The sequence below is a fragment of the Anabrus simplex genome, chromosome 2 (assembly GCF_040414725.1).
Source record: "Anabrus simplex isolate iqAnaSimp1 chromosome 2, ASM4041472v1, whole genome shotgun sequence".
NCBI lineage: Eukaryota > Metazoa > Arthropoda > Insecta > Orthoptera > Tettigoniidae > Anabrus > Anabrus simplex.
This window is the reverse complement of record NC_090266.1, coordinates 323,531,463-323,554,654: the sequence shown is the minus strand read 5'-3', so window position 1 is coordinate 323,554,654 and position 23,192 is coordinate 323,531,463. Positions and strand designations below refer to the sequence as shown.

General features: G+C 39.1%; 1 protein-coding gene across 3 annotated transcripts in view; it reads right to left on the bottom strand.

Annotated features, from left to right (window-relative positions):
- Positions 1-23,192, bottom strand: part of Ptp69D (Protein tyrosine phosphatase 69D) — a 976,604-nt gene that overhangs the window by 415,194 nt on the left and 538,218 nt on the right. For all 3 annotated transcript variants that reach the window (XM_068226166.1, XM_068226167.1, XM_068226168.1), the window contains one exon: positions 18,786-19,026. In XM_068226166.1, coding sequence (XP_068082267.1) covers positions 18,786-19,026 — 241 coding nt within the window. The remainder of the gene's footprint in view (positions 1-18,785; positions 19,027-23,192) is intronic.

Genomic DNA, 23,192 nt, shown 5'->3' with positions numbered 1-23,192 from the left:
GGCTGAGTACCAAACATATACAACACATACATAATGATTTGTTTTGCATAGCTATTACTGGTGAACAGTCTAGTTGAAAGCGAATTTACTGTAGATAGTGTAGCTTCTAAGCTGAAGGAGGAAAGGAGGATACTGAAGAATGCTTGATTGCGACACTGCGACACCTCATGTTTTAACTGTCAGAGACACGGCCGCTCTTTGTACATTTCAATAAATTTCTCTAGCAGTGCCTTTGTCCACTCCATGCTTTCCTTACAAGAGGCTTGATCTGTGAGGCGAGGTCCTTCCGTTGAGGCGCTGACAATAGGTCTTGCCTGTAGCAGATAACGCCTCGAACTGATCTCGCGCACTAACGAGTAGTCCTAGCCTGTCGGAACACATCACAAAAGGCCTCGTCTGTCACAATTCCTTTCCGTGTATGGCCAGCTAATTAAGGTACAGCCCCAGCATTTTGCCAGGTGTGAAAATGGGACACCATGGAGAACTATCTTCAGGACTGCTGACAGTGGAGTTTGAACCAACTATCTCCTTGTTGCAAGCTTACAGCTGCGCGCCCCTAAACGCATGGTCAACTCGCCCGGTGTAGAGTGTCTTTTCAGCAAATGCAAAGATGTACTTCAGTTTAGCAATGAGAATTTTAAGAATCAATTGTTTTGTAAAGTAAATGGCAAATTATTTGGAATGCTACAATTCACTATATAAAATACATATTATGGGAAAAAATCAATTTAAGAGTTCCAAGATATCATGCTTAGTTTCACTTTGTGATGATAACCACTTAATGTCTCTATGCTAAAAATGAGGTGGTAATATCTTTTTCTTTTTCCAGCCTCAAGTAAAAAAAAATTGCTGGTAATTTTCTTACGACTGGTGATCTGTGAAATAACTGTAATAGTAAAATATTTTTCAGGTAAATGCAATTCAGCCTAATTACTTTTTCATTGTACTTCACCCCTCACTGTCCACATTCTTTGTCTGTGGTGTTTAATTTGTTGACAGAACAATTTATGGAATATAAAAACAAAAACTTTTTTTTTGGCTAGTTGTTTCACGTCGCACCGACACAGATAGGTCTTATGGTGACGATGGGACAGGGAGGGGCTAGGAGTGGGAAGGAAGCGGCCGTGACCTTAAATAAGGTACAGTCCCAGCATTTGCCTGGTGTGAAAATGGGAAACCACGGAAAACCATTTTCAGGGCTGCCGACAGTGGGGTTCGAACCTACTATCTCCCGAATACTGGATACTGGCCACACTTAAGCGACTGCAGCTATCGAGCTCGGTCAAAAACATTTTGTTGCATTTTTTTTCCATAGTGTGTAATTGCAGTTGACACAAAATGGACACATACAAGAGGAAGAAAAAGGTGCAAACCAACATGTCTGTACGAAAATGAGAAGGGATAGCACTTACAACAAGCAACCGCTATCACATATAAGCATATGCAGGTCGTCTTATAATAATGTTATTGGTTTTACCTACAACTAACTACTTTTTTATTTTTTTATTTTTTACACATTTCAAAAATGCTGAGGTGCGAGAATTCAGTCCTGCAGGAGTTCTATGACCTGCCAGTAAATCTACAGACACGAGGCTGATGTATTTGAGCACCTTCAAATACCACTGGACTGAACCAGGAACAAATGTGCCAAGTTGGGGTCAGAAGGCCAGTGCCTCAACCATCTGAGCCACTCAGCCCAGCACATAATGTCTTAACCATCGCTATAATCACCGGGTAGACTTTCCATATTATGTAGCACAAACATTATTGAACAACACTACTTCTCCTAATCAAACACATTTTTATTGTTTCAAGTAACATGTTCATGCAATGAGCAAAGCACTGAGAGTCATTATTCCATGGTCTTCACTCACTGAAAAATAAATCATGAAAGAGCAGTTATCTGTTAGGTCTCATTACAGTAGTGCCAATAAAATGTCGCCACACCGTACCTATGATAGGCCTGAAGGAATTTACCATCAGTGTACTGCTAATTATGTTCTTCCACATGTAAAAGGTGGGTTTTTAAAAGTATACAGGTAAAGTTCTCAAGATACATTTGCAGTGGGAAATAAGGTTGTCAGTGTATCCATTGACAGAAGGAAGCAGGGTCAGATATCTATGAAGGAAAACGTGGAGGGGCACACCACATCACTGAGATGAAGGATGGCATTATACAACATATATAGAATAGTTTCCGTATAAGGAAAACCACTACAGTCGAGTGGTTGTGGTGATTATTGTTTTAAGCGCCCTGATTTAAATATTAATTGAATGTGCATGGCTTTAACCCTTGGAAGGTCAGGTTTCTGAAACACTGACACACCCCAAAATTTAAGTTTTTGTGCACACTTAAATAAACACCATTATAAATTACTTTTTTTTTTTTTTTTTTTTTTTTTTGCTAGGAGTCGCACCGACACAGATAGGTCTTATGGTGACGATGGGATAGGAAAGGCTTAAGAGTTGGAAGGAAGAGGCCGTGGCTTTAATTAAGGTACATCCCCAGCATTTGCCTGGTGTGAAAATGGGAAACCACTGAAAACCATTTTTAGGGCTGCCGATAGTGGGATTCGAACCTACTATCTCCCGGATGCAAACTCACAGCCGCGCGCCTCTACATGCACAGCCAACTCGCCCTTATAAATTACTATAGAGGCATATTATTATTTACATTTTATGGCCTTCACTGGAACACTCTAGCCAACTTTATACAAAGAATTTTTCAGTTTCCTGTCAGCCCAGTACTTCTTCATTCTCTCTGATCTTATCCTTCATCAGAAATCACCCTTCCTATTGTCTGTTTGTTGATTCTGATTTGCAGTCTGGTTTGCTTGTCTGTGAGTTCCTTGATTTTGTCGGTTTGGTTTCTTAGGTCGTCCACTGTAATTTGTAGTTCATATTTGTAGAGGCATATAATACATGATATTTAAAAAATGGCCAATTCATTATACAAAAAAATGAAAATTCACAAAATCACACATTCTTCATGATTTATAATTTTTTTTTGCATGGTACCCTCACAAAATATGGTGGTGGACACAGCTGTTGTTATAGCCTTTGCACTGATGTACGGTCTTTTGGTTCTATTTTTGGGCTGATTTTGTCATTTTGAGGAAGGGAGCCGTTATCATTGAAATGAAAGAACTGTAATATTGATTTATAATGATTTAAGAGCATGAGCCCAGAAAATACAGGCGTATGGTTGAATCGATCAGTAAATAGGTATTCTTATACTTCTACAGTATGTTTGTGTACATGACCCTTAGCATAATTCCTAAAATTCAACACAGTCCTTTCACAATTAGATTAAACCATTTTTGTACTCAGGCTGAGAGAGGAGTTCCTGTATAATTATTATCTATGAAATGTGCACGATACTAGTTTTGGGCCCCTTTGCAGATGGCGGTTGTAATTCTTCTTAGTCACTATAATTTATTCCTTCACCATCGATTACGATATTTTCAGGAAGGAAGTCGTCATCAATTTCTTCATCCGTACGGGAAGAAACTGAAAATCCTCACTCACATCATTCATCAAAATTTAAAACACTTTCTCACTATCTAGTGCTACTTCAGCTCGACTGTGAGCAGCCGTGTTCATCAGTTAACAGTTGATTCCCCAAAACCATAGTCATTCACATACAAAAGCTAAGTTTACAGAAATTCTCGTGAGGATACAAACAAGTGCAAGTTTCAGTAACGTAGCCAATAGATGGCAGGTAGCGCATGTTTTAAAATCATTGCTCAAAGACATAGAGAAGCAAATATATGACACTCGGAAGTTCGACATGCAATATATTGTATATAACTACTGCAGCACTTCCCGTGAAACAAAATAAATTGCGCCATGAGCTGCACTGGGTTAAAAAGCAAACATCCAAATAATTCAGCCATCTACAGGAACTACACTTGATTCAAGACTGAATATTCACACCTGAGATTTGGAAAGCCTCGCTTGGACACTTGCAGATGTGATCTGAACATCTGATCTGAATGAAATTTCAAATGAACACAGAAAACATTTGCAACAACAACTAGAGTGTTATCATTAGAAAGCTCAGAAAGCAACAGGCAAGCTGATGGCAAACATGATAGAATCAAATACACCACAACAGAACAGTGGTGCTTGCTTTGGATCTCCAACAAGTTGTCTTTTGCCAAACCTTTATTCACACTCAGATGTTCGCTTCTTGGCAATTTTCAGTTTATAACTTGTGTGGCCAAGTTTGTAATACCAATGACTCATTTATGCGTTTATAGACTGAAGCTGTTGCTGGAAGAGGATAAAGATGACTGAGGAAGAATTGGAGATAAGAAATGAGATAGCTTGTGTTACCAAAACTGCTCACAGAGAGGTACGTGAACATTCACTCCCATGTAGTTATCTAGAGTGATAACTGCACTGGTCAGAATAAAATTCAAATAGTACTATTTGTCATGATCCTCTTTGGTGTCCAGAAAACTATGCATTATATTTGTATAGAGAATAAGTGGTCATTCTTTTCTCCCCTGCAATCATGACTTTGTTGTAATACAGAAAAAGAAAGGGATCACAAAAACCTACCTGCAAGCAGACATCAATAAGATGATCAGAGAAACCAGGCAAGATCAACCGTTTGTGACCAGTGGTAATGAAAAGATTTCAAAGACTTTAAGGATCTGTCAATGAAGTACCTCAATATCACCAAGATGCAGATATCAAAATGTGCCAAAATTTGTGTCAGGTGGGCACTTTACAAAAAGGTCAGGTGCAAATGTAACTGTTTTCAAGAAAGCATTTGCATTTGATCTACTGAAGAACAAGGACCTTTCTGAACTCTCCTCAACACACCAAATTTCCAAAGAAAAACTAAATAATCCAAGGAATATGACCGAGTACCTCCCAATTGGAGCAAGATTTTATTATGAGAAGTTATGCAGGGAAAACCATGATGACTGAATGACTTCTGTTTCTTGTGTGTGTTTCTCAGCTGCATTGTATTTTGCTTATTTCAATAACAACATACTTTTGTTTCATCTTTGGGGCCATCACAATGCAGCATTTCTTTGTGTATTTCAATGAATAATTACATTGCGAGACTTATTGGACTTACACCTTTTTGTATGTTAGTAGACCTTTCTGCTTGCTTTAACGTTTTAATAGTTGCAGAACTTAGAAAGTCTGAAACTTTTTCATGATTTCATTGCAAACAAAGTTAGTCTAATCTATTCTTAAAATTAAACTGTGTTATTCCAATGAAATGAGTGAATCAATATGTTTTCTACTTTTTCCTTAATTTACTTGGAATCAGAATTTTGGCACATTCAATTTCAACTTCTCAATTTAGGATAAATAAAACAAAAAATATCTGAAAAAGAAAACAAATATTAACAGATTATACCTGAAAAAAATCATTAAAATAAAAACAGAATGACATGTTTCATTCTTGAACGAACATCATCATATTACATCAAATCACACTTATTATCATTTTATTACTACTGTATTATGATATTATTAATTAATAAGTAACAAGTGTAAAAAAAAAGGGAAAAAGTAGGAAAAGCTGGGATATAGTTCAAGTATATGACCCACAAGAAGGCTACACACAGCAGGACAAAGATGACTTTGAGGAAAAATTGAAAAAACAGTTGAATGGCTAAAACAACATAGTAATGGGAGACTTGAATGCCCATTGCAGGTTATAAATTTCATTTTTTGTCCGTATTGAAGATCTACTTGTGATACGAATTCTTATAATTTTATTAAATACCACTTTGTTTTTCTTCCCAGGGGTTTTAGGTCGCACCGACACAGATAGGTCTTATGGCGACGATGGGATAGGAAAGGCCTAGGAGTTGGAAGGAAGCAGCCGTGGCCTTAAGGTACAGCCCCAGCATTTCCCTGGTGTGAAAATGGGAAACCACGGAAAACCATATTCAGGGCTGCCGATAGTGGGATTCGAACCTACTATCTCCCAGATGCAAGCTCACAGCCGCGCGCCTCTATGCGCATGGCCAACTTGCCTGGTAAATATCACCTATTCAATACGTAATAAGCTAATAAGGACTTAGATCTTTATTAAAATGTTAATATGATACATGTTTCGCTCCTTTTTGTGAGCATCATCAGCCAATTATAATTTACCCATCATTTAATCAGATCGTGAACGTATTCTATTGAGCTAAAATATGCTTTGTAAATATGAATGACAAATCTTGTATTTTACAAGTCATATAACAATAAAAATTATGTCTTTAGTTTAAAACACACTTGTCTAAAATCTTAATGTTAACATTGCCCTACAGTATATTAACAATTTTATGCAGTTGATAATTTCCTACATCATGAACTTACGATGTTACTGGAGTAACACTTGTACAAAATGTATTGGCATTAATCCTATAGTGTCAATATGTCAGTATATTTTTTTTGAACGAACAAGGAGTTACTACCAAAAATCCAAAATCAATCAAATCCATAAAACCAAGACTTCATAATCTGCTTCAAACTTTTAAGAACAAGATTTTGTTTACAGCTCAGCCACATATTGTCTTTGTCCACATTATTGGATCATTCAATGACATGTGCTTTTATTATAAGCATACATGAAGACATCCTTCAGTCAAATAGTACATTCTCAAGAACCTATACCACTGTTTACGAGCACAAAATCAAACGACGTAAATATATGCTCACAAAACTCTAACATGAAAGCCTGAATAAAGAATACGCAAGACATGAACATTCAAATTCATCAAATGTTTTATACACACATTGTAGTGTTTTTAATGTGTTTAATGTGTCCGTACAATTAGTTTTTAAGGTAAGGTTAAGTTTTCACAATCATACTAACCTCAAAAACAATTTTACTTTCACGGATTTACAAATGAAACGACAACACACATCCAACTCATACCCCCATTAGACATCCGGATGTGCTAATGGATGACAAAATCTTTTTTAGATAAGTAATACAAACCAATGCCTAAAAAATGTAATATGATTTGTCAGCTGATGATGACCAAATAGGGTCGAAACCAGTAAACCGGTACTGATGCAAGTCTATATTCACAATAAACAGTATTGATAAGGTGGAATTTCTTTCTTGTCCATATATGTGTAATCAATCAATATGGACATGAAACTCATAAATAACGAAGAGAAGGACTAACAATAATTAAGAACATGACAAAACGTAAACTCTTAAATATTAAGATTCTTATCTTTATTACAAATCTCATCCAAGAAAAAAATAAATATATATATATATATATATATATATATATATATATATATAGTCTTTTGGAAAGGGAAGGAGGATGGAGAAAACCGTATTCATGGGGTTGGATTCGCAGTTAAGACAAAACTGGTACATGATCATCAGCTCACACCCATTGCATTCAGTGAAAGGCTCATGTCACTCTGTATACCATTCTCCGGAGATAGGTTCATTACACTCACTTCTGCATATGCCCCTACCCTGAAAGCCGATGAAGAAACTAAGAACCATTTCTATTACCAGCTGAACTCCATCATCACCAAGATAGCACCATCAGACAAACTGCTACTGCTTGGAGACTTCAATGCCAGAGTGGGGAGTGATAATCAGTCGTGGGAAAGTGTAATAGGCAAACATGGTATTGGTAATTGCAATGCCAATGGTCTGCTCCTTCTCAACCTGTGTGCAGAACATGAGCTGTTCATCACTAACACTCAGTTTCGCCTACCTAACCCTTACAAGACCACGTGGATGCACCCATGATCTAAGCACTGGGACATCCTCGACTACGTCATCACCCGACAGTGTGACAAGAAAGATGTTCTCATTACTAAGACTGCGAGGAGTATTGATGATTGTTGGACAGATCACAAACTTCTGATCCTCGACTCAGAATATCCTTCCATCGGAAACCAACTGTGCATCACCCAAGTAAGCCCCGACGCTAGTTTGCCACCTTCAAGCTCTCAGATAAACCCACATCGTCAGACTTCCAAAATGTGATCATGAACCGATTGACAAGCAATCCAGTATGCACAAATGATGTGGAGCAAGAATGGTCAACACTCCAAAGGTTGAGTCAGCTGAGGAAATAATCAGCCACGAGAAAAGAAAGAGGCAAGACTGTTTCGAGGACAACAACGAAGAAATTCTGAGCCTTACCAATGCCAAACAAGAAGCCCACCTATCCCTTCTTCAAGATCCATCATCCAGTGTGAAGAAAGCTGTGTTTTAAGATCTGAAACAGAAATGTCAGACTCAAATAAGAGAAATGAAAAACAACTGGTGGCTGGAGAAGGCTCTAGAACTCCAAAGACTATCTGATGCTAGAGACCTACGGAATTTCTACACGGGAATAAAAGAGATCTACGGTCCATCTCACTCTTCAATTGGAACTCTGGAAAGAGTTGATGGTGCTAATACACCAATGGTAGAGACATCCTGGAGCACTGGAAGGAACACTTCTCCACGCTTTTAAACCGAAGCTCCAATGCTGCTGATGACTTTCTATAGGATCTCCCCTCTCAACCATGGATGGCAATTCCACCAACCTATCAGGAATTCTGTGTGGCACTTGATAGGCTGAAACCTAGGAAAGCAACTGGACCAGACAACATCCCTCTGGAACTAATTCAAGGTGGAGGCTTACCCCAGAAAACAAGGCTCTTTATTCTCATCCTCCCAAAAAGTACCCGGTGATCTCAAAAATGCCAATATCATAACTATTTTTTAGGAAGATGGCCGTAGTATATGTGACAACTATCGTAGCATTTCTCTGCTATCCATTGTAGGTAAACTTCTCGCAAGGATCCTGCTTAGCTGCCTGCAAGTCTTCTACGAGAGTACTTTACCAGAGTCTCAAAATGTGGTTTCCGAGCCTCCAGAGGTACTGTTGACATGATCTTTTGTGCAAGGCAATTGCAAGAGAAATGCAGAGAACAACCAAAGCCTCTCTATTTTGTATTCATGACCCGGAAAAGACCTTTGATAGTGTTCCAAGACTCGCTATGTGGGAAGTTCTGATATGCTTTGGCTGTCCTGAGCATTTTGTGGGCCTGGTGCAAGAACTTCATGATGGTAGGACTGGACAGATTCTCCATCAGAACAACTTCTCCGAACCATTCCTAATCACACATGGAACGAAGCAAGGTTGCGTACTTACTCCAACTCAGTTTGCCTTGTATCTGGCGGCCATGCTTTATGAAACAACAGACAACCCCGGCGTAGAGATTAAATACCGCTTTGATGGTGGCCTCTTCAACTCAGCCAGACTTCACTCGCGAAGTCATACCAGTGTTACTAGAGTAACTGAAATGCAGTATGCTGATGAAACCACATCAACGGCTCTTATATCTGAGGAACTGCAACAGTCAGTCAACAGTTTTAAGGATGCATATGACCTTTTTGGCCTCACCATCAAAGGCAAAAAAACCAAGGTACTTGCTCAGCCTGCACCAGGGACTAACATTCCAGAATTTAACATTACCATCTCAAACACCAAACTAGAACAAGTAGACCACTTGCCTTACCCTGGGAGTATCTTGTCAAAGAGTTGTACTTCAGAACAGGATGTGGAAAACAGGCTTCGTTCTGCCCATGTGGCCTTTGGCAGACGATCACACAGAGCCTTCAGGAATAAGAGCCTTACAATTTGCACAAAACTAATGGTGTACCAGGCTGTAGTCATCTCTACACTTTTCTATGGCTGCAAAACGTGGACCTTATACCGCCGTGATATAAAAAAGCTGGAGCGCTTTCACCAGCAAAAACTACTCTCCATCATAAACATCAAGTGGGGAAACTACGTCTCTAATGTGTTAGTTCTCGAGAAAGCATGTGCTAAGAGTGTAGAAGCATTGGTTGTTGGCCATTGCCTCAGATGGGGAGGATATGTGCGCCGTATGAATGACACCAGACTACCGCGCCAGATCCCTCTATGGTGAACTTAGCTCCGGTTCCAGACCATGGGGTGGCCCCCTGGGACATTTCAAAGACCAACTGAAACAAACCTTAAAGATGGCAGAAATAAACCCACAAACCTGGAAAACATTTACGAAGGACCGTTTACTTTGGCGGCAAAATGTCTGTGGCTCAGTTGAACACTTTGAACAAGAAAGCCGCAGACATGAAGGTATTAAGTGACAGGAAAACAAACTTTGCCAAACCCAGTCAAGATCTCCCCCACCCCTCAGCTGCGCAATGTGATGACGTATGTTCTATGCAAGAATTGGCCTGTACAGTAGAGATGGGAGTTACATATCGTAACATGATACTGTATAGACAAGAAATGTGTTTCTCCACCAATCAATACTTAACACGTTCCGTGTGGTTCGGGTCACCATGTGCCCCGAAACATGTTACTCTTCTCCGTCGGTGCGAACTTCCCAGAATTGCAAAGTAAGTAACTACGTCCTAGTTACGAATTTCCGTTAACTAATGTCAACCTAGTGTTCCAATTGAAGTAAAGGATCGAGGCATACTGCTAGTTTTGATCGGCCCACCGGTGACCCGAAGGAAGTTTTTTCATCTTCCATTCATATCGCTTCGGGTCACCCTGAGTCCTGATTGTTGTCTGACCTATATTTTTACGCGGGAATCGCTTAGCGCGGTTACGGTGAATGAAGCCTAGAGTGTTGCTTCCCGCAGATGGTAGAGTGTTGTTTAAGGAGTAACCCTTCTGATATCTGCTTTCTACATTGCTCTTAGGAAAGCCTATAGAGGTTACTGGAGTAGTTATTGATATATTTATTATCTTACGAATATAATATTTACAAGCAATTTCACGTCCTTTTTAGGTATGGAGCTTTCACATTCTGACACACCGGTGGAATGGAAAAGAAAGAGGGTTAGGACAGCACTGGGGTAGGCTTATATCACGTTCCGTGTGGTTCGGGTCACCATGTGCCCCGAAATATGTTACTCTTATCCGTCGGTGCGAACTTCTCAGAACTGCGAAGTGAGTAACTACGTCCTAGTTACGAATTTCCGTTAACTAATCGACAACATATTGTTCCAATGGAAGTAAAGGGTCGAGGCATACTGCTAGTTCTGATCGGCCCACCGGTGACCCAATTATTTCCGGGGTCATTTCTGTTTCACGCAATTGTTGAATAGGAACACTGTCGCACAGGTAAATACGCTGGAATGTCTCCTCAACAATAACGCACACAACAAGTGCACATGCATGGTTTAGGATGTCATACTAGGGAGTAAACAAAGTCAAATTCATCAGGTCACCGGTGACCCGAACCGATAATAACTAAAGGCAGCATCGGGTCACCGGTGGGCCGATACGACGTAACATTAAGTCATCGAAATTCACTGCCGCAGGTAACGTGTTAATTTATTGTAAACAGATTACACTAGTACCGGTTTCGGCCCCTTTACGGCCATCATCAGCTAGTACATGATTAAATTCCAGCCATTAGACAAAATCACAAGTTGTTATTATGTTAGACATCCGGATGTCCAATGGGGGATGGAAATACAATATACAGTAGCGTGAAGTTAAAATATCTGTGGTCAAAGGTGAAGGTTACAATAAGTTAGGACATGAGTATACTGAACACATTAAAACATATGGGCCACAATATAAAACACTTAAAAAGTTTTAACACATTAAAATTTGGTATGTATAAGTTAGACACTTATTAAAATTTAAGTTCGTAATGCTTAAATTCCATTCTTCTATCTTCTGTGTGGTTCCTTTGCTTCTATGTCATGTTGATGTAGCTGTATGAGGTAATCTTCGAAATTGTTCTGAGGCTGATATGTGTCATATTGGTATGGACCTTTGTCATTTTTTGTATTATGTAGTCCAACTGTGATGTACTCCAGTAAATTTTTATATAATAAACTGCAGGTCTTGAGTTTGAATTTAGCAGCTGATACTGTACCCTAATCCATAACAGTAAGCTGTTCCAGAAATATTATGTTCTTCCGGACGATTTTGGAGCGTTTTATACTGGATTTACAGAGCGAGTTGGCTACACAATTTGAGTTACGTAGCTGTTAGCTTGTATTCGGGAGATGATGGATTCGAACCCCACAACCGGCAGTCCTCAAGATAGTTTTCGGTGGTTTTCCATTTTCACATCAAGCAAATGCTGGGAATGTTCCTCAGTTAAGTCAACGGTTGCTTCCGTCCTAGTCCTGTCCTATCCTATCCCATCGTCACTGTAAGATCAGTATGTGTCGGTGCAACGTAAAAAAAAAAAATACAAAAAGTACTGGATTAAATTCTACTTACGTCTTGCCTGGTAGGGCTATTACCTCATGATCAATTAGGGCGGCATCTGAAGTGAATATGACACTCGTTCATCAACATATTTTATAAAGTCTGGTCCTAATGTCTGTTTAACTACCGATCCTTGGACATCTACGAATGCACATAGCAGCCACGGTGCTTTTTATACATTAAGGTTTCGAAGTATTGGTTCTCGGAACTTAAATGGGTCACTGCAAATATTTTTCTAGGAACAGTTAAGAATACGAGTGACGAGCTGGCGAAAGGGACAGAGGGAGAGAAGAAAGTGTGATGAAGATATAGTATAGCTATTTATAAGTACGGTACTTACTAAGGTGCGGTTAGGGGCTACAAGAAACAACAGAATAGAAGTTGACCTGCAACTTGTATTATGTTACTTTTATATCCTAATATTCCAACCTAATACTACAGTGTAATGGATACACAGGAACATGATACTGGAAAGTAACCATCTGTCCCCTCCCTACTGTACAGTCACTGGAAGTTTGAACACAAACTGCTGTGAATTGAAGTGAGTTATTAGCTAAGAAATCTGTAAACTAGGAAACTAGTAACTGCCGACGACGATGATGTTAACCAAGCATTGTGACAGGGTGACGTACTTTCAACCGTTCAGTGTAACATTGCCTTGGAGAGGGTAATGTGTATGATGCAAGAGAGCAACCTAGGTTGAACAATGTTTAATCGAGTGAAACAAGACTTTGCATACGCAGATGATACTGATTTGCTATCTAGGAGTAAACAAGATCTGGAGGAGAAGTTGGGGAAATCAGAAAAATATGGGGCTGAGATGGGACTGACAATTAACCAGTCAAGAACTAAGCACATGTTAATATCAAGGAAAAAGTGTAATGAAGCAAAAAAGGTGTGTGTACATGAATGGAAATAATATTAATGCTGCAAGAGCTTTAAATACCTAGTGTCAATCGTAGCTGAAAACAATCACTTGAGAGAAGAAATACATGCTAGGATAGCAGCTGGTAATATGAATTACTTTGCCAGAAGCAAAGAATTTCAAGCAAGAAGCCTTAGATGGAATTTGAAGCTGGTTGTTTATCATACGGTAGTGAGACCTGTTGTTACGGAGATGGGAAAGGAAGATACTAAGGACAGTCTATGGACCAGTAAAAGATGGCAACTATGGCGAATCAGGAATAATAAGGAAATCGGAGAGCTATATAACAAACCAGATATAGTAGCAGAAATAAAGTGCAGTAGACTGCGATGGCTGAGACATGTAGAAGGTAATACCCATACAAATGGTCCGTTATTGGACATTATAAATTTTCCAGCTAACTCGTTCCTGGTTGCCAGCGTTTCGCACCCATGTGCTAAGTTCAGCTCATCAGTTGGTACTTAGCACACCCACCAAGACGCATAGCTAGTACATACCGTCGAGGCCACTGTGTAGGCTACTTGGAGCCACCGGCAGTGCCAATGCACTATGAGAGACTTTGTCTCATTACCAAAAATTGATGCCTGCTTGGCCATCAGATTATATGGACAGATCTTGAACGGAAATGTGAGTTAGTGTGGGTGGAGCTATTCTTTCCTTGACGCCCTGTACTTGTGAGATGTGACTACAGACCACCAAACAGCCCATTCTGTGACCTTGAACAGTGCCTCGACTCAGTAATTGCAGCTCTCCCTCATGGTGAAGTAATTTTAATGGGTGACTTTAACCTGTCTATAAAGTGGTTTTCTCCAACTTCCGGACTGTCAGCTAACAACTGTGACACATACTTTATAGACAGTTTTATTAATGGCCTCGGACTGAAACAGTTTAATATGTACCCAACCCGTGGACCCAACACCCTGGACCTCATACTCTCCTCATTAGAACTTAAAACAATAACCCCAGGCAGAAACCTTTTGCTGTGCGACCACCAGTCTCTCGATGCTACATTCCTCCTTCCCCACCCTTCCTCAAAGTCTCACAGCAGGACATCCTACCGCCCTACCTACATCTGGCGCCGTGCCGACTGGCCTGCAATATGTCGTGCCCTGGATGCCTTCCCTGGCATCTGCTCGAAATAGCTGATATCGAATCGGCTCTTGATCTGCTGTACGACTGGCTGCAAGCTGCAATTAAAGAACGGGCTATAACCAGCAAATATCAACACTGGATATCACAAGAGACCAGACTGATACTATTTAATAAGAAGAGAGCTTGGCGCCTATGGAAAGACTTCCCTAACCCACACACTCACAATACCTTCATTAAAATCCGCCGCCACGTGAGGTTTATGGTCAGAAGAGACTACAAAATATACGTAGACACTGTCACTGAAAACGTCCGCAGTAATCCCAAGCGCTACTGGAGTCTCATCAACACACGGAGAAGGATGGAGCGGATTCCTGTCAGCGTGAACCACAACGATGCAACAACAGACGGCGCCGATCGCAATGAACTGTTCAACAGGTATTTCTTCTCCAATTTCTCCCCTCCCTTACAAAACCAACCGCTCCCTCCCGTTGGTACAGTTTCTTCGTACCAACAAAGCTACCGGTGCCGTCACTATAGGTCCTCCTTTCCTAAAAAATACTGCCAATACTCTTTACGTCCCTCTCTCTAAATTATTTAACAGACGTTTTGCCGTGGGCTATTTTCCTATTACCTGAAAACAGGCAAATATTGTTCCACTTCTCAAATCAGGCAACAAATTTAATGTTTCATCTTACCGAACAATTTCTATTCTCCCCACACTATCCTTTATCTTTGAAAAAATTATACACCAGAGTCTCCTCGCATTCACTTTGCTGTATATCTCAACCAAGCAGCATGGTTTTCTACCAGGTGGCTCTTGTCTAACAAACCTGGCCACTCTGCATAGCTATGCATCACATAACATTGCAGCTAAATCACAGCTGGATATCTGCTATGTAGACATTTCAAAAGCTTTCGATTCTGTAGACCATACTCTGTTGCTCCATAAACTCTCCGAACGATTTTATATACATGGCAGTCTTCTGACCCTTCTTGCTGACTTCCTACATAACTGATGGCAGAGAGTGGTAATATCAGGCACTTCATCCCCATGGTTACCAGTCACCTCCGGTGTCCCACAAGGCAGTACTCTTGGCCCCTTGCTGTTTTCTTTGTTTATGGACGATCTGCCATCCAAACTCAACGAGACAGCGAATACCCTACTGTTTGCTGACGACTGCAAGATATTTAGGGAGATCAGAAATCCAGCAGATGCAGCTCTGCTACAGTCCTCACTTAATGCCCTCTCGAACTGGTGCCGCACTTGGAAACTTATCCCCAATCCACAAAAATGCAGCCACATGACCATAACACTATGTAAATCTCCTCTACCGACATCATATTACCTACTCGATAAGCCCATCACCGTAGTTACGCAACAGCGTGACCTAGGTGTAATATTCGATACAAAATTACAATTTAAGACCCACATAGAAACATATACAACCAAGGCTATGAAATTACTAGGCATTCTGTATCGCTTCACAGAAATTACTGACCCCATTGCTTTTCGTCACTTCTTCCTCACGATCATTCAACCTCTCTTAAACTAATGATCTCCGATTTGGACAACAGCCGCCCCCACTAATACTAAGCAGTTAGACAGAGCAGTGTCCTCCTTTGCTGCAATTGTAAGGAACAAAAACCCCAAGCTCAGAAATCTGTCTATGCAGCAGGTATTAATGGCAATTAATATGTCACCGCTGCACATCAGGCGACAGGTAGCTGACCTGAGTTTTCTCCACGGGATCTTAAATGGACATTACCGCTCGGAACATCTTGTCTCACTCTTCTCTCTCCGTGTTCCTTCCCGCTCCACCAGAACCAAAGACCTCCTCCACATTCCCCACACTCAGCACTCAATACTTCAATGATCTTTCCTAATCCGCCTCCCAACACTCTTCAACAATATTAATAGGGGACAAGAGCTTGATATAGCATTAAATAAAAGCATATTCGAGAGGAGTGTAAATAGTCTCTTAAAGACAAGTTGATGTGAAGGGATTATACCGTCATCTTGACCCACGACGACTTGGCTATGAACATGGACATTCTCATAGTTTTAGATTTGGATAGTTGTTATTAGTAGGCTGTGTACCTGATCTTTTTATATTTTGTTATGTTTGTTATATTTTATTTTGAAAGTTTACATTTGCTAAATAGTCTGTTGACAGTGCAAGTGAAATTTGCTCAGTGTAGCTGTATCTTGTGCTTTGTGAATAATTAAATAAATAAATAAATAAATAAATAAATATAGATGTTGATTCCCATAGGTTCCCATAGGAACAAATAGGATGGTAAAGAAAATCTTCAATGGGAAACCAGAGGGATATTGTATGAGGAGAAGACCGAGAATCAGATGGTGGACAATGTGGAGGAGGATTTGAGAAGAATGGGAGTCAGAAGATGGAGAATGAAAGCAGGCAACAGAGAAGAGTGTGTGGAGAGTACATGTTTGTGAAGTGGTGGGTGATGTCATGTGTGTTCACAGAAGGCTGTGTCTGTTGCGTCTAATTGTGTTTATGTACCTGATGTGAAAAACTATGTTTTGTTTGGTCAGTATATGTGGCATTACAATTTGGTTCTTGGCATTTGAGTACATATATTCCTATTTTGGAAAAATGGTCTGCTCAACTTGGCATGTTCGATCCTGGCTCAATCGGGTGGTATTCTAAAGTGCTCAAATGCGTCAGCCTCATGTCGGTAGATATACTGGCATCTAAAAGAACTCTTGCGGGACAACATTCCAGCATCTCGTTATATCCAAGACCCGTATAAGTAGTTAGTGGGACCTAAAAGTAATAACATTAAAAACTTATTAAAATGGTCTGTTTTAATTAGATTGCATTTAATGTTTTTTCCTTTCCTTATGTTGCACCAAGACAGGTGTTGTGGTGTCGACGGGACAGGAAATGGGTAGAAGTGAGAAGGAATGAACCGTGGCCTTGATTAAGATACAATCCAGCATTTGCCTGGGGTGAATATAGAAAACTGTGGAAAACCATCTTCAGGGCTGCCGACAATGGGGTTCAAACCTACTAACTCCCTAAAGCAAGCTGACAGCTATGTGACACAAACCAAGCAGCCGCTCGCTCCATCTAATATGTTTTTGTAACATGTTTGTTCTGAATGCTTTTGAAACCTTGATTTTTTAATGTTTCAGCTATTTTGTACACATTTTTGTTAAAAAAATTCCGAAGTACATATCTATTGTTCACATTTATTCATAATATCTTTGCTTCCATAATTCTTCCATTTTCTGCCCTGATATTCTTTTCCTACTTAAGGCATGGACCTGGATATTTATTATATGGGGAGTTCCTGATGCCCTTGAGGAAGTAGTAATATCAATTAAAATCAGATGGCAAATAAGAACAAAATCAAATTTATATGCAAAGAAATAATGCAGGAAAGTGTTACATATTCTGTCGCTCTTTAAAATTTAAATAAATTGTCATAGTATTATTAGCAGTCAACATAGATCATACATCTTCAGCTGCTCAAGTTATGTGTGAAGGGGGCGTGAAATAGGGGAGTGAGGAAGTGTTGAGGGCCACAGTTCTGTTCATTGGAGAGAGGAGGGATATGTTGCTTGTCCAGTTCTAATGTATTTTTGTGCATTGGGGAGTAATGCAAGTTAATGATTTGCTTAAATAAAAGTATGGAATTGAATTAGAGAGTATAAGATGCTATTTTTAGTGATAAACAATAACCACCTAATATCACTGAGCCAGAAGATAGCAAAATGTGATGGTGTACAATGTCCTAAGCCCTTAAAACTATCACTTGGTGGATGAGAGAGAAAAGGAATCATAAAACGGGATATTGAAAGTGTACGCCTCAAATGCCCGAATATATCCACCCCAAATAAAACAAAATGTCAGATATAGTAGCAACAATAACATATACAGATTCTATATCGTTGCTAGTGGAAAATGAAATGAAATGGTGCGTGGCCTCCGGAGAGGCCTAGTGCAGGTCCTTCGATTTGACGCCCCACGTCATGATGAGAATGAAATGATGAAGAAGGCACCTATACCCAGTCCCCGTCCCAGTCCTGACCCCGCCAGGAATCGAACCCGGGACACCTGTGACCAAAGGCCAGCACACTAACCATTCAGCCATGGATTGCTAGTGGAGATGTGCTCTGTCCCTTCTACCACTACTCATCTCTGTTAGATGGCATTACTGCTGCAATTACAAAATCTGACCCATCAGTTCACAACAGCTAGTTATGAGAAACTGATATCATGTGTGTGCAGGGATTAACCCATTCATGTCAAATGACCAGGCAGGCCCTTCACATCTTCGATGGCCTTCAAATCAGGTGACAGGCCTTGCTCGTCGAGCACAAGTTGTTACATTTCTGCTTGTAGTTTTGAAAATGTATTTTCATATCTACAAATACATAACATGACAAGCCTCATGAATACATTTGAATAGGTATGAATACCATAGAGATACATTTTGAATTTACTAAACAAATGAAAAGGAGACATACGATGTTTACATTTTTGCATGCGTCAAGACAAAGAAGAAAATCTCACCTGAAGGAGTTGGTAAGAGTCATCTCAACACCTTGGACTTGTGCCACTTGTTTGGTATAACGCTGGAGAAGACACAGAGACACAAGAAGCACCAATACTAAGAGGATCAAAGCACACAGCAGTTGCAAAACGATGGCTAGAACTTGAGATGACTCTGCTGCCTGGGTAACTTCAGGACCTGGATTTAGTTGCTCAAAGTAGTCGCTGTAGGCTGGCAGTAATGTTCGGTTGACTCCATAAACTATTACCATAAGAATTCAATTACTCAAGAATTCCTGACCTACATTGAAACATATTAGTTTTCAAAGTACAATTTCTACATATTAGTCAAAAAAGCTGCTCCCTTTCGTACATTATGACTGCAGTTCTTGAAGTTCTGAATTTATCTTGAATGTAACAAAATTATTTAAAATGATACATCATTGATTCAAATGGCTAAGCAAACGTTTGGAGAGAGAAATACAATATTTACAACCAGATTTCAAACACTGGAAATCTAGAATATATGTTTCAATGCCTACAACATGTATTTCATAATATAGCCACCAGAATGTGTATGCATGCAGAAATATCTGGGTGATTAGAAGGAACAAATATGTCATATGATTTAGTTTCTTGATGTACAACTTGTTTAACAGCCGTCAAAGTAATGTTAAAGGGTTGTCAAAGGTTCGTTGACATTGATGAGGGATGACTGAGAATACCATCTGCTGCATGACATTCGTTAATGTGTTCTACCACACATACCTGCCAACCTTTGGAAATCAGAAATAGGAAGATTTTTAATTTTTAGATTTTATTGTGTATAATGTGCCACGGTCTTGATGATAAAAAGGACAACATAAAAGGCATCCATATCTACAGTTACAAAGTGAATTGACCATTTAATTTAAAATCTTATATTAAGAAAAACATGGTTACAAGAAAACTTAAACACGGAACAAAATTCATAATAGTTTCCTTTATTTATACAATGAAAATTCAAAATTCAATTTTATAGGTATCTCTGAACACATGGGGATATTGTAAAAATACCAAAAACTGTCACCGACACAACTCTCTGAAATACATTCAACTCAATAAAATTATGAACTAAGAATGAACACAAATGCACTGAAATACACGGAACTACCATATACAAAACAGATCAATATGTCTCATACATTATTAACAGGCGACTTCAACAGGGGGAAAAGCACAGTACCGCAAAAAACAAAAAAGAAGAAAACCACACGTGGCCTACAACTCCAACGGAACTATGCACAGAAACGATGTTAAGAGCACGCGAACCACACAATTAAAAACTCAATCTTTCATCCACATTAACAGAGTTGCTAGCGTGCGCTAACCTCTGTCGTTTGTAGGACGATTGCCGTCTTGAATTTCCAGCTGTAAAACACACACGATGCTATAGTGAGTGGGAAATACGATACACAAAGGCGATGGATAATACACTCGCCAAAGAAAGTATCAAATAAGTACGCTTGAAAATGAGGTTGCGTAAATTACACAAGCACACAATAATTTATCCCAGGGGAAGAGCATCGACCCTACTGCAGGTAATATTGCTCAAAAATGGAAGAAGTAAAAATAAATGGGAAAATCGGAAGACGAGTTAAAAAACGGAAAGTTTCCGGGTTAATTGGAAGGGTTGGCAGGTATCCACACAATAAGCCACTGTTACAATGTCTGACATTCTGACAAAGTGTTTTCCATTTAACAGCTCCTTTAATTCAGGAAATTGAAGTCACAAACATTTATATCAAAAAAGGGAGGACGTGGCATGACATTCCATACCAAATGAGAACATGACGAAACTAGAGAGAGTTCAACGCCGAGCAGAACGACTAATTACTCAACACGATCATTTAAATACAGCCAGGTCACTGCCCTCCATAACATCCCTCCGTAAACAAATAGATATTGCTTATATTGCTTTCCTGAGAAAATCCCTCGCAGGTAACATTCATATAAAGCCTTTTAACCGCTTACATCTGAACTATCGTTCCGCTCAAAGAGGTCGAGGTGTATCCCTTTTCCCTCCATTTGCAAGAACAGCATCATATCAAAGTGGCTTCTTTAATCGTTCTGCTCGGCTGTGGAATGAACTCCCACCACAAATGAAAAAACTACCTCCAGAGAAATTTTGTGAAGAGGTAAAAAGGATGTATATGTAATGAAACCTTCTGTACAGGTACATAATATAATTTTTCTACCGTGTGAATTTTCAGTATGAGAGAGAGAGCGAGAGAGAGAGAGAGAGAGAGAGAGAGAGAGAGAGAGAGAGAGAGTGTGTGTGTGTGTGTGTGTGCGCGTGCGTGCGTGCGTGTTGAATTACTTGAATGTTGATCATGTCCTGTGAGTAGTATGTAAATATGCCTGTAAATACGGTAACCGTATATAAGCACACTATGTAGAATGTAAATGTATATTTGAATATTGTAATTTTAAGTGGTGATGGAGGCACTTTTGTGTATGTGGGGCTATGCCCTTTCTCCATTCACCATCCATAAATTGCACCTACAATTAGTGGAAAATAAATAAATAAATAAATAAATAAATAAATAAATAATAATAATAATAATAATAATAATAATAATAATAATAATAATAATAATAATGCCATGAACGACATCAAACTGTCTTCTTGGCAATGTCTAAAATTGTTATGTAAGATTGCAGTACTACCTGACAGTATTATACATTCCTGTGTTGCACGGCAAAGGTGGTATCGCAAAAAATGTTTGTAATATTTCCGAGTTGCAGCAAGTCCCTCACGAAATGGATGACACACCAGAACACCCTGACCATCATATGCCAAAATAATGATCGGCTTCAAGTATAATGCAAACAATCAACTTCATGACCTGTATTGATATCTAAAGTATTTGATAAAGTAAAATTAAATATTTATTCCACCTTATCAATATTATATATTTATTGCTGTAAGCAATTTCTTCAGATAGTAGTACATGTTTTGCTTTTATAGAAACATCATCAGCTGTTAGTGCCCTTGATTAGGTGAAAACAATAAAAATGTACAAAGACATAGCTTTTGTAAAATTGTCTAAAAACATACATAAAAACTTTAAAACTGTAGGTTATTAAGGTAATAATGTAATGAGCTAAAGATGAGTGGAGGAAGGGGGAAGGGGTTGGTTGTGGAAGAATTAATCTTGTTAGTATCTACCGACTTCAAATCTTTTTATAAAAACGGATAGATTGTCATAATGTTCATCAAAAATTTCTTTGTAAAAACTTATATTCTGCAATTACTACAGATCGAAGTGTTATATACTAGATGGCCCACTTAAAACTTTCACCGCAAAATATATCTGGAATAACAAGAGATATTGAAAAATGATTTTCACGGGCATGGAATCAGGGAAGGGGCTAATTAAAGTAAATACTATGAGCCAGTCAAAAACGTAAGAAAATATTTTCAACATAAACTTACATTTTTAAATGGACACAATGCATTATTTCTTGCATAAAGGTTAACATAACAAATCTGATCAGGATTGGCGTTTGTTTAATCACAATAGGTCAATTACATCCCAAGATATTGCAATGTGAAGCTGAAGCTTGAGATAAACGAAACGCGCAACAGTTCCACATACCGAGATTCAAGAGCGAACCTCACGCTCCTTTTAATCGCGATGTGATTGACATACTATCATGTGACGGGCGCTGTACTTAATGTTATTTGCACTGTTATCAAGAGGGATGAAAATAAGAATAGGGTTTCCTGCCACAGCAAAGGGATATGTAAATAAGTGTTTCTCTCTTGCGTGTTTTATTTACCTACATAGTACAGTACTCTGTATTGTACTACTTCAGAATGTACATAATTCGTACAGCAAAGTTACATGCTTGTGTGTTACTGAGAAGTTTGTGTGATTTGTACGTACTACCGTACAAACGTACGTTTACGTCATGACTTCACCATGTGCAAAATTTCAATTTAATGTAGTAATTAAAAATGTTCAGTAACATGTCCTGTAACATTATGTAATTGATGTAGAACTACGTACAGTAAACCAGTATTTTCCCCCTCTGCTAGATAATTGGTCAGCGAATGATTTTGTAATACCCCTACAGGTGATATTCAATTTCGTTACCGTTATGTCCATTCTAGTACTGTACAGTAGTAGAGATCAATAGAACACGAATGAGCAAACCCTTTCTTTATTTTCCATTGAGTGTGACTGGAAATATGTATTGTTTCAAGCCTCTTCATACAGTGCAAACAGCATTAAGTACAGCACCTGTCGCATCGTAGTGCACCAATCATATCGTGATTAAGAGGAACGTAAGGTTTGCGCTTGAATCTCGATATGTGCAACTGCTGCACATTTCGTTCATCTCGAGCGTCAACTTCACATCACAATACCTTGGGATGTAATT